Raw genomic sequence first — 12,949 nt, forward strand, 5'->3', positions numbered from 1 at the left:
GACCTTGCCGATTCTTTGGAAAGCTTCTGAGGTTTCCCAAACATGCTTTAAGAACTACTGATGTAGCACACAGGTTCCTGTGCTAGGGATTAGGGATGCACAGAAACACATAGCACATCTGATGTGCTCAGTTAGTGAGGGACACTTGTCCACGAGTTCTGGCCACACAGGTAAGCACTGGCAGAGGGCACGGCCCGCTGCTCCCGTAGTGTCAGGAAACAGTGACTCGTGTGCTGGGAAGAGGAGCCACCCAAAAGAAGTTACTTGAGCACTGATTGGAAAGGGAATTTAAACTTATTATTCCATTTCGCTATATCCTAAAATCCCCTTCTACACAGAACCACTGCCACCAATTTTACAAGTTTTAAACTGTGGTGTAGTGATTACAGCATATAAATTATTTTTAAATGTATTATCCATGTAATAGATGAAAATGTGAATCATAAATTGTGACTATCATAAGATTAAAGTGTGATCCTAACTATATCTATAGAAACATACAAGTAAATATTCACAGCTTCTAACTCTCCATTCACCTGACCAGTTTTCTCACTGGAGTTGTGTTTCTGAAGCTAGGGGCAGAAGGGAGTCTAAGACAAGCAAAGAATTAGACCCACGGGACAAACTGAATGGAAATAATTTCAACACATACGTGTTTAATTTTTTCCTTCCTCGTGAGGAAAACTGCTCCATTCTTTTTCCTCTCTAAATATGTATTAAAAGAAAGATAAAAACAAACAACCAAACCAAACCAACACAATTACTTGAAGTCATCTTTTCTCTGTTGACTAATAGGCTGTAATTCAGAAATTAAAGCCTTAAGGTTGTTTTCTTTTTCTTCTTTCTCCTTTTCCCTTGTTTCATTCTCTCGGGGAGCAAGTCAGCAGGTCCTGACTCAGAGAGTGTGTATAATATCTCTTTTCAGAAACTTATTACACTGGAGCTATTTTTACTGTCTTTTCAACATACGAGCATAAGTATACAAAATTAAGAGACAAGTTGTCAAAAGGAGGGAGACATAGATAGAGAGAGAAAGACCAATAAAAAACAATAACTTTATGCCGCCTATTGTGGCAAGACACATTCTGCCTACATATAATTTACTGCTCTAGAGACCAAGCAAGTCCCTTGCCACCACTAAGGATGAGCAGTATTTTCCATCTTACCTTAAAGTTTACAGATGTTGATTGTTTCAAAAATAAACAAACTGTATTAGTTTTCATTATATTAGATATTAATCTGTAACTGAATCATCTATTGGAATATGCATTTTCACTGTTTTGCATCCATTTGGTTATTTTATTAGGTTTATACTAGCATTGAAAATAGAATATTCTGGGGAAAATATGACAATTGTGAATTGCCAGATAAGTAAAACTTCACTAATTTGGAAAAATACAAGTGAGAAGGCCATGTGACTTGATGAAGAATAAGAATCAGAGGCTGCTTTAAAGGACATGTAAACATATACTGCTCCCAGAGAGACTCTGAGAAAGGTTCAGCTGGGCTTGCCTTAATGAGCGTAGAAGAATCACTTAGCATTGTGCAGGAAGTGTCTACAATTAGATAATGCTAGAATGTTTTTTACAGTACTTGCAGAAAGTTGGCTCTTCCATAAACAGCCTAGCTCCTCTGTAATCTTAAACTCTCAAATGTGTGCATTGCATAATTTGTCAAATTAATGTAAGTAATTCTGTTTATTTTCCTGAATTAAGGAGACTTATAAATTCATATTGATTTGCTATGATTACATCATGACTTTTATTCTGTATTGATGATGTGAGAGATAAATCATTTAAGGTATTTTGAAAATGGTGAGAGTATGTTATTTGGGTTCTTTGTTTTTTCTTTCACACACCAGGAAAGCAGATACAGAGGGATCAAGTACCTTACTGAGGGGAAAAATGGGGATTTACTAGCAATTATAAATGAAAAATCTTTATCTCTTGGATCATAACTAAGTATCCAACAACCAAGCAGGGGATCACCATTCGCTAAGGCATTTTGCAGGGATCTTTTCTAGCTGAAGAATATAAAATAGATGAAAGTATTGTGCTTACCACTTACTTAAAATGTAAAAAATAAACGTTTATTTAAATTTGTTACAGTAGAATACATTTATTTAGGTTAAAGGTGAATTTAATAGCATAGATATCTTGCTTGTAAGATTTTTTTGTCTAATCTGTCAAGTTCTTGAATAGTATGGAGTATTTTATTGAGCCTTGTTTTTTTCTGTTTACAGCTACGGCCGTCTCAAGCGAACAGAATCCTGTGATTATAATTGCTGTGGTCGCAGTAGCCGGGACTATCATTCTGGTGTTCATGGTCTTTGGCTTCATCATTGGAAGAAGGTAGAACACAAATTTGTTCTAATCTCTAACATAAAGTGTATTGATTTTTCAGAATTGTGTCAGCCTATTACTTATTGTTTAGTTTAGAATGTTAACTAGTAAAAGCAGTTATTCTTTGTCTCATATGAAACACTAAAGGTCAATAAATTTTCATTCTCCCAAGGTCAGAAGAGGAATGAGTAGTGTCATTTCTATTGGGTGACTTTTTATTAGTTATTTTCAGAGTTCGATTTTTATAATAAATATAGGAGAGACCCGGGGAAAGATTTACTGTCTTAGTTAATGGTTTGTGGAAGCCATTTAAAACCTGTTGCTGCTGTTTTTCAGGGAAAAATATAAGCAAATATTCACTCATTGGTAAATATAAATCTGTGAAATAGGTCCCTTCTACAGTGTCTCATACTTTATATTCTTCGCATTTTTCAAATCATGTGAATTGCTGTATTTTTATTGAGTTCAGAACTATGGACAGAAAGTTTATGCTTTTTGTTTATAGCTCTAACTAGCAAGTTCTTAAGTAACTAAGATATATCATATGAATTTTAAATACACAAAGCTAGATTATTGATTGAGATCATCAAAAATTATATTTTTTTCCAGGCACTGTGGTTATAGCAAAGCTGACCAAGAAGGGGATGAAGAGCTTTACTTTCATTGTAAGTGTTTGGCTTTTCTTTATTTATTTACCCCAGTTAATACAGAAATCTGGTTGTCAGTATTGGCATGAATAAATTCCTGATGCATCAGGCTTGAAAATATACCATGAGCTCAAAATGTTGCTTTAAAGCACTTGAACAAATATGTAGAATGAAAATATAGTGTGAATTCTTCAAAAATAGATTCAGAAATGTAACCTCTCATAAGAAGTTTTAATATAACTGAGAAGATGTTCAGCAGCTTTTATGTCACAATTGTTCCTTTTGCAATCTTTGCCCCAGTGTTTCATATCATCCTAATAATGAATAATGATTCATTAAATGTTGCATGTGCCCATGTTCTAGCTCAGGAATTCATTTCAAGTTAGAAGGATAGGCCCTTTTTTCTACCCAATGAGTGATGCTATAATGAAAGACTAGACTAAGGAGCCTCTCTCTGTCCATCTGCTATAAACTTGCCATCACAGGTGGATATTTTGAGACACAAAATATCAGAGGATTCAGTCCTCTGATGTTTTCCTGTGGATTTGAGCTGCCTGATTCTTAAAGTTCATTTTAGAAATTATATCAGAGCATACCTCAGGGAACCAAAAAAATAGATGCTCAACTGCATTAATCTTATTGTTGTTGCACATGGATGGCAAGTGAAACCCTGAGAGCTTTGAGAGTATACGCTGACTTTTTACAGCCAAAGTAAAATCCAGTGGATGATGCTCTTATCCAAATCCAGTATTCCTATTTTTAATCCTTGAAAACATTGAAAATAATTTTATGTATAATTTTTCTTAGTAACCATACTCTTTACTAAAATTTCTCGTGGGTAGATAAATTTCCTATAAATAGCATAAGAATGACATCTATTTTTATGTTAGTCATCAAATTCTTGTGTCAGTATCTAAGAAGATACTGTCGCATTCTGATTCTTAAGTCATGGGAAGATGTAGCATCAATCAAGAAAGTGTGTGGTTGAAAAAACACAATGTGAACACCATTATTACCATTCCTAAGTTTCTTCAGCATGTTATTAATTGTTGAACCAATAATTCCCTTGACTTTAGTTTTCAAAAGAGAAGTGTCTTTACATAATACATATTCAAATCAATGATGAAACTGTAGAATTCGAACCGCTGAAGGCAGGGAGGGTGTTAGGACTCTAAAAATTATAGTAAAAGTTATGACCAGAGGGGGCTTTATCATGATGATTAAGTTTCAGGGCCCCTCACTTTTGCAGACTCCTTTCAAGGCCCTGGAAGAGTCCTAACAAGTTATGTGTAGAATCTTTTTTCTTAAAGAGAATATCCCAAATTGTAGAAGGTTTAAGCCTCACTGAACTTAAATCTACCCCTCATTATGACTGAACACATGTGATTCTATGACCCCTCTCCTGTGATTATTGACATACTCCTAATGTTGGTGCTTCCTCTTGCTAACAGGCAGTGATTTTGTGACAAGTCCCAGTGATGAGAGTATCATAGGCTATTTATAGCTAAAGGATATGCAGAAAAAGTGGAAGTTATATTTTTTTCTCTTTCTTGACATGAGAGACTGCTTTTAACACTTCCCCAGACAGGAAGGAGAGGATCAAAACTTGAATGCCTTAATTTTTGTGTCATTTGTATATAGATGACCGTAAACATGTATAGAAGAGAGTAACATAAGACTGTAGTTCCTGGAATCCCAGATTCTACCCATATGTGAATAATTTGATGGAAGAATAATTTAATAATACTTTAATCAGTATGTCACTTTTCTTTGCTTATTGAGGATATCCAAGACATCCCCAAATGATCAAATACTGCCTCTTAGTTAATTTGCTTTTAGCTTGCAAGTTCATGCTGAAGGTAAATTAAAACATGGCTTGCCTAAAACACGTTGTATAGCTTTCTGCTAAACTATCATCATTCAGTTTTAATATTTTGATGTCATTCCCTTTTTTCACACTTGACATCCAGTTTGTAACTAGAAAAAATAAAGCTCCATGTTTTACCTGCTAACATAGAAAAGATAAACTGGAACTTGTTGTATATATAAACAGTTTTCATCTCTAGAGCAAAATATCAATGGTGGTTTTAAGATATTCAACATTCATGAGAGATGTAAATGAGATATTAAAACACAAAAAGCTCACACTCTTAAATCAAGATAAGCAACAAACCAAAATATTCAGAAACTGTGTCAAAATTGTTGTTTTAAAACATCCATTTTTAAACGAATAATGAAAGAAATACACTTAAGATATCCTATCTTGGTAAATCCTTGATATTTTTGAATCACCCTTTTTACAAGGATATCTTTTCTGGTCATTTGATGAGAACCAGGCATTTTATTTGATTTTATGACTGTATTTACAGTACATAAAGTACAACACTGTGGTCACCAGCTATTTACAAGTTGGTGTCCTTTTATTCTTTTAGTATACAGACAATTTTCTTGGGTGCTAAGACACCAGATTGAATTTTTACAGAAACATGAAAGCAACCATTTAACTAGCTTTTAGAGCACTGAATTTAATAGAATATCCAGTCATTTGTATCAGGTGCCCTCCACTCTCCATGGCCCCAAGTGCTACGTTTAAAGATATAAACACAATGGAGGAGTTTAGTGAACCAATTCCAATTTACATTTTGTTTCCTCCTACCATTTCTTCTAACAATGTCTTCGAATCCAAGCTGGGCAGTATTTCATGTTTTTATGCCAAAATTGCTCTGGCCTGTCAAAATGTTTTGTGACAACTTGAATAAAGAACCATCAGAGACCTGTTTGAGATGCAGAAGGTTACCTCCAATCTAGCTCCCTTATCGCAAAATCAAACAAAAAAAAAAAATGAAAGAAAGAATAAAAAGGAGAAGATGGCTCATTCTCCATCTGCCTGCCAATCTAGGAGGTTAACCTATTGTTTTCTTCCCTTCTCTCTTTTTCTCTTCCCCCCCTCTTTCCTGTACTCCTTTTTCTCTCTTTTCTCTTTCTATCCCCTCTCTCTTTTCTTCTTGTGTTTTTTTTCTCATGTTCAGCTTTAGTAACAAATGAGCATCTGTCAGTTTTATAAACTGCAACAGTAATTGTTTAAGACAATCAATTTTGGATAAACAATCAACTACAACAGAATAAATCAAGATTTTTAAATCCCATTTTTCCTTTATACATTCTGCTTCTTTTTGTTTGTTATGTGTTTATTTTAAAAATATAATTTCAAGTTGATGTGATGACATAAGCACAGTTAGGCTGCAGTGTAATACATAAAGAAATATATTGTTCTCCAAATAGTAAGATTTAATGAAAAGATTGTTCAGTGGCTTTGTTAAAAAACAATAAAGTTTTTGTTTGAGGATATAGTGTAATTATTTTCATTGCATTAATATAACCAAATATATGCCTATCTATCTTATCTTTGTCTTTAACCAAATGATTAGATTTGGAATACATTATTGTAATTGATTTAAAGTTGACATAGCATTATCTGTTACCTGCATGCTTCTGGGTGCGTTTTAAGACAATTTTAACTTTTAAGATGATTCTATGTTGTTTGAATCTTGACTACCTTTTCTGAGGTGTATTGACTACCTCCTCATAGCAGTTAAGAACTTCCAGAGCCTTATAATTGAAAGTTCATATAAACCATTCCTCTTTCAAATTGCTGTCATACATGGTTAGCAGATCCCAGGAATATTGTAAATTTTCTAACTTTATTCTGCACTTTGTACATTTGGCTTCTATTGCCCTTCAAGGTGAAGAAGAAACTGTGTCTTTAGTAGATTTCTCTCTGGTTTTGTGATAGCAGTCCCTCACAGCTTGTATTAATTTTATGTATATGTCAACGGTGGTTGGTCTTTAAAAAAATAAATCAAAAGAATAAGTAAGATGTCTAAATGTTTTTAATATTACTGTCAGTGTAGTAGGCTACCTGTAAATGAAATGTCTTCTTTTCCCAGTGTATTAATTTGATTGATTGACTGACTGATAGATTTACAAATGTGTTTCCAAGTCCATTACAAACCTCAATATGGCTTGAACTATGCCATGCTAGCAGTGAATTTAATTAAACCTCCAGTCTGATAAGAGTCATGTCAGAGAATTTTGGTGCTGTCTTTTGTTGATTTACTGGAAAAGCAAGTCAGTTAGTCACCTATGAGCTGGATCCTATGTTACCTATAGAAGCTTGCAGATAATACCTATACGCCTGCAGACTGAAGTAGTCTGTTAAAACTGCTGTGAATCAGGTGATGTGGAAGCAAGTTCACTGTTCCAAGGAGCACTCTGCATAATGAAATTCCTGGGCTGACTGCACAATAAGTGCTTTGCTTCATCACAGTCATGCTTTCTTACATCATTACAGTTAAATTTCCAGGCACCAAAACCTACATTGACCCTGAAACCTATGAGGACCCAAATAGAGCTGTCCATCAATTCGCCAAGGAGCTAGATGCCTCCTGTATTAAAATTGAGCGTGTGATTGGCGCAGGTAAGGCTGTTGTAGATTCCTTGTTCAGCTGTTCCATTTAGCCAAGATCGAAAGTCATACATCATAATGACAGGCAAATAATTATACCTCAAGTATAGAACCTTTGCATTTACCTGAAATGTTGGAAGCAATGAGCCTGTACTTGTTTATGAAATCTTAAGAAAAAAAGTGAAAAAGAAGCATGTGGTGCAGAGAATTGTGTATCTTTTGTCTCTTGTTGGATTTTTAAGATATTGTTCTATTGTAAGCTATTTCATAATAGTTCTGGCCCATCCAAGATATGAATTTATATTTAAAATAATTAGAATGTTGTGAATATTGCTGGAATATACATCCTCTGACTTGATTTATCGTCTTCCTGCTAAGCGTTCATTTTTATTATTTTTTGTTATATTTGTAGCTGTTGTACTGTTTAATTTCATGTAGAAAATTAATATGTATTAATTATTTAAAAGGAAAATTATTTTCTATGTGTACAGTGTATCTTCACAGTAATTATACATTTTTGGATGAAGTCCCTTACATCTAGCAAACCTAAGTACATAAGAATTCCAGATTTTTAAATCTTTCAGAAGTATTGGTATTTCAAGTCCTGAAAACAATAGCAGTATGCAGAATTTGCTAATGTGCCCTTATACTCCCGTAAACAGTGTACATTTTACAGTGTATTTCAAACCTAATTGTTGTTTCTGAAAGAGTTTTTGTTAAACCAGTTAAAAAATTAGTAGTTTGTGTAACAGTTTAAAAAGTTTAAAAGTGCTTTTAAAGAATTTAATGCAGTTACTCTGAGAGAGGAGATATTTCTGTAATTAAAATACACCTGCCTATTCTGTTACCCTAGGAGAATTTGGAGAAGTCTGCAGTGGCCGTTTGAAACTCCCAGGGAAAAGAGATGTTGCAGTAGCCATAAAGACCCTGAAAGTTGGTTACACAGAGAAGCAAAGGAGAGACTTTTTATGTGAAGCCAGCATCATGGGGCAATTTGACCACCCAAATGTTGTCCATTTGGAAGGGGTTGTTACAAGAGGTACATATTGACAATATATTTCATTTACCAAATGCACTTGTCAGAAGTCAGTGTTATTTCACAGATACTAAAAAATCAAATTGTAAATACACTGCATATTTTTCATGAATTTTTCCTTGGATGTGTAACTGACTAAAATAATTTTCTTTTGTGCTACCCTCTCAGGCAAAAAGTGGATAAATGAATGCTGGTTGAGAATTAAAGAATAAATCTGATAGATAGATGGAGTGACAGATATTTTCATTTATCTGTAAAGTGTCATTTTCTCTGAGTTTTGTTCACAAAACAGGAGTCAGAAAAACACATTAACTTTTATTGTTTAATTTTATCAATCATGACTATGTTCCAAACAGACAGTTAATGATTCTGCGTTTAGCAGCAGCACTAGAAATGTTAGAAATACTCACCACTCACCCAGTCAGTCTTTCAAAAGAGCACTAGGTATTTTATCTGAGGTGAGAAACAGAATAAATCTGAAGTTTACATCACAGCTTTGGAAGCAACACTTTTTTTTCCCTTATATATATATATATCTTTTTTTTTTCTAATTTTAGGGAAGCCAGTCATGATTGTAATAGAATTTATGGAAAATGGAGCCCTAGATGCATTTCTCAGGGTAGGTAACAAAATTATTCTCCCATTCTAAATATACTATACCTGTTACCAATGTAATTTTCTGAACTTTTCTTTGCAGTGTAAAATGTGAACGGTAGAAACTTGAACAGGTCACAAAATTGTCTTTGAAAAGCAGCTTTAAAAAGTCTTAAGACTGGATTGAGAAAGATTTTTTGAGCATTTAAGCAACATAATGTCATTTTAAAAATAGTTTCCATTGATATATTACCACAAATATTGAGGATACTGGAAGCCCTGTAATTGGAATACTTGTTGTAGATAGCATTTGACTTTTTCAAATTTACAATTATAAATGAAATACAGAGGTAATATAGAGAAAAAGTGAGATAACCACTCAATGTTGGTAGGACTCTATTCTGTGGAACCATTTCTACTACAGTGTTATATGAACATCAAGCTTAAAATGATGAATTATTAACAGTTTAAAGTATGTTATTTTTATAAATAATAAGTTCTGAACATACATATTTTTATCTTCAGACTTTTCATCTCAGAATGTGAGAGGTGTTAACCTTTTTCAAAGGGTGAAGAAAAAATAGTAAGAGGAAGAGAACATACAGAGGTCATACATGATCTAGAATGGAACATTCAATCCAGATTAATAAGCATTTAGAGGATTTTGATGTGCGTGCTATGTCTTGTTAATATGCATAGCTGTCAACTTTCTAGAAGAAAGCATCACTTAGCAAATTCGTCTATTCAGACCGCTGTCAGCTTGCATCGTATTTGGAATTCAACTGGAGAAATCTGTGGGTTAAAAATAGGTTGGAAATACATGGTGGCCAGTTGGTTGCAAAGAGTTCTCAATCCCATTTATTAGCACATCTACCTCAGGGAATCTTTGTGGCAAGTAATATTCCAACCTACAGCACAACAATGAAAAGTAGAAGATGAAAACAGTCAGCTGGTACAATCCCTTTTACTTCTTAATTTCTCTCCATTTTTACTCAAAAATTTTTTCACCCTTCCCTTTTTTAACATTTGGAGAAAAAAATCTAATATATATGTCTTTATCCTTTTATATATTTTAGACTATTTATATAAATTTTTAGCAAGTGGGTAAAATGCTTAGCTGTCAGGGATTTTTTTTTTTTAATATTCTATTCCCTAACTTCCTGACGATCTGTGCTTTTATTCTGGGGCTTCCCTGACAGCCCAGTTGGTGAAGACTCTGTCTGCAATGCAGGAGACCCTAGTTCGATTCCTGGGTTTCTGCTGGAGAAGAGATAGGCTACCCACTCCAGTATTCTTGGGCTTCCCTTGTGGCTCAGCTGGTAAAGACTCTGCCTGCATTGTGGGAGACCTGGATTCGATCCTTGGGTTGGGAAGATCCTCCAGAGAAGGGAAAGGCTACCCACTCCAGTATCCTGGCCTGGAGAATTCTATAGACTGTATAGTCTGTGGGGTCACAAAGAGTCGGACAGGACTGAGCGAATTTCACTTTCACTTTCCCTAACTTTGACTTAAAAATTAGCATATACTTTTGGATTTGCGTGCTCTGAAGCTATTATTAATTAATACCAGTTACATATCAATATAAATAAATGATTACTAGAACTCTTTTATATTATTTGGCTATCAAGTTAAATCATCGCCTGTTGTTTTTCACAAATGTCTATATTGTGTAGAAAATTAAGTAGTAATTCCACTTACATGACAGAAAATCACTTATGTGCAGACATTTTTCATGGTAATTTTTTTCTCTTTTCAAAGTATGGTTAACTGGACTTTCATTTTTGTCTTCCTGTAGAAACACGATGGGCAATTTACAGTCATTCAGTTAGTAGGAATGCTGAGAGGAATTGCTGCTGGAATGAGATATTTGGCTGATATGGGATATGTTCACAGGGACCTTGCAGCTCGCAATATTCTTGTCAACAGCAATCTTGTTTGTAAAGTGTCAGATTTTGGCCTGTCCCGGGTTATAGAGGATGATCCCGAAGCTGTCTATACAACGACTGTAAGAAAAAGTCTATTACTGCACTTCTTCATATTCCTGCCAATTTTCCTACCAAGAAAGCAGGGCTTAATAATACAAAACGAAACAGGAGAAAAGAGACAAACTGATCTCTACCTTTTGTTGTTGTGACTTTTTTTCCTTTTGGAAGAATCATCATCACTTTTACAGTCTTCATGTAGACTAAGAGGAGAAGTAATGATAAGAATATCAGTGGCTTATTTCATATTAGGATGCTTGTATGTATATAATATGCATATACAACTTTTGGTTACTAGTGGTTATAGTTGTAGCAGAAAAATATAATCCCACTTTTTACTCAAGATTTTAAGAAAATATTAACTATGCTAATTCTTGTAAGTTTCCAAGATTAGAAAAAAGGAAAATATATGAGGATTTACTTGTATACTGTTATTCCAATATTTCTTTCCATTTTAGTAGTTATTTTACCCGATTTGTTATTGTCGTTTTGACTAGACTCTGGCCCTACAGCCACGTAAGTCCTAATTGATTTGCCTTAGAATTGAAAACTTAACCATGACATTTAAAAAGCAAGTTAGTAACTTTAACTACACTTGGAGAAATTCAAGATGAATAGACCTGATACTGCTGAATTGTCAACCAAATACGCAGGCATTTAGCTTAGCTTTATGGTTCTACTATAAATGATTTATGTGTCATTATACATACCTAAAATGTCAATTTCTTTTAATACAGGGTGGAAAAATTCCAGTAAGGTGGACAGCACCTGAAGCCATCCAATACCGGAAATTCACATCAGCCAGTGACGTATGGAGCTATGGAATAGTCATGTGGGAAGTTATGTCTTATGGAGAGAGACCTTATTGGGACATGTCAAATCAAGATGTAGGTGTTATACTACTTAAACAAAAAGGATTTAATACATTAATATTCATTTTATGGGAACTTATAGGTAATGGCTCATAAGAAGAAACTTCTACAGATCTAAAAATCATGGTTGCTGAGTTTTCATGATTATTACTGCAAATTATCACAATAATTACTGTAAATTAGTGGTTCAACTAATTTTCTTTTGTCTTCATTTTGAAGAATTGCTTTTTCTTTTTCATTTAAATTCTCTGGACGTAATAGAAGCCGGAAGAAGATATTTCTTTAATAAAAGTAATGAAGCTGATTATTAATAAAAGTAATAAAAGTAACAGCTATAGTGGGAGAATCACCTGAGTAAAAGATTCATTTATGGAGGGGAGAGAAGGAAGGCTGTGTTTTATTTTGTCTTTGAAGCTTATCTTTCTTTTGCTTTTAATTTCCTGATAAAATCTGTTTAAATTATGTTGTTGGTTGGTTTAGTTAAATTTTAATTTCCTGAGATAACCTAAATTTAACAACCAATATGTGTTTCATAGAAATATTTTAGAATATAATCACAATGGGAATATCTTGGGAAATTTCTTTTAAAAATGCAACTTATTAAATGTGTGTTCTGTTACTAAGGCAACAAGTACATTGTTAACCTTTGAGAAAAGAAACTGATGATAGCTCTCTGGTGTGTACCTCTCACTCCAAGAGACCGTTTATAAAACAATATAGCATAAGGGCTTCCTGGTGGCTCAGATGGTAAAGAATCTGCCTGCAATGCAGGTAGACTTGGGTTCAATCCCTGAGTCAGGAAGATCCCCTGATGAAGAGAATGGCAACCCACTCCAGTATTCTTGCCTTGGGAATCCAGGGACAGAGGAGCCTGGCGGGCTACAGTTCACGGGGTCACAGAGAGTCAGACACGACTGAGCGACGAACACAACAACAATAGCATAAGTGCAACTAAACATTTACTTCTATAAGTTGAATTTTATACAATTAACATTTTTGTAAGGCAGAAAC

At 34.1% G+C, this 12,949-nt stretch overlaps 1 protein-coding gene across 2 annotated transcripts in view; it reads left to right on the forward strand.

Annotated features, from left to right (window-relative positions):
• Nucleotides 1-12,949, forward strand: part of EPHA7 (EPH receptor A7) — a 201,692-nt gene that overhangs the window by 169,120 nt on the left and 19,623 nt on the right. Inside the window, exons 8-14 of one of the 2 annotated variants that reach the window (XM_061131699.1) lie at nt 2,243-2,351; nt 2,952-3,007; nt 7,341-7,466; nt 8,308-8,493; nt 9,048-9,109; nt 10,880-11,089; nt 11,804-11,953. In XM_061131699.1, coding sequence (XP_060987682.1) covers nt 2,243-2,351; nt 2,952-3,007; nt 7,341-7,466; nt 8,308-8,493; nt 9,048-9,109; nt 10,880-11,089; nt 11,804-11,953 — 899 coding nt within the window. Of the gene's footprint in view, nt 1-2,242; nt 2,352-2,951; nt 3,008-6,018; nt 6,054-7,340; nt 7,467-8,307; nt 8,494-9,047; nt 9,110-10,879; nt 11,090-11,803; nt 11,954-12,949 lie in introns of those variants that run through there. The other variant, XM_061131700.1, reaches the window with a different exon arrangement.

This window comes from Dama dama, chromosome 28 (genome assembly GCF_033118175.1).
Source record: "Dama dama isolate Ldn47 chromosome 28, ASM3311817v1, whole genome shotgun sequence".
In the NCBI taxonomy this organism is placed as follows: Eukaryota; Metazoa; Chordata; class Mammalia; order Artiodactyla; family Cervidae; genus Dama; species Dama dama.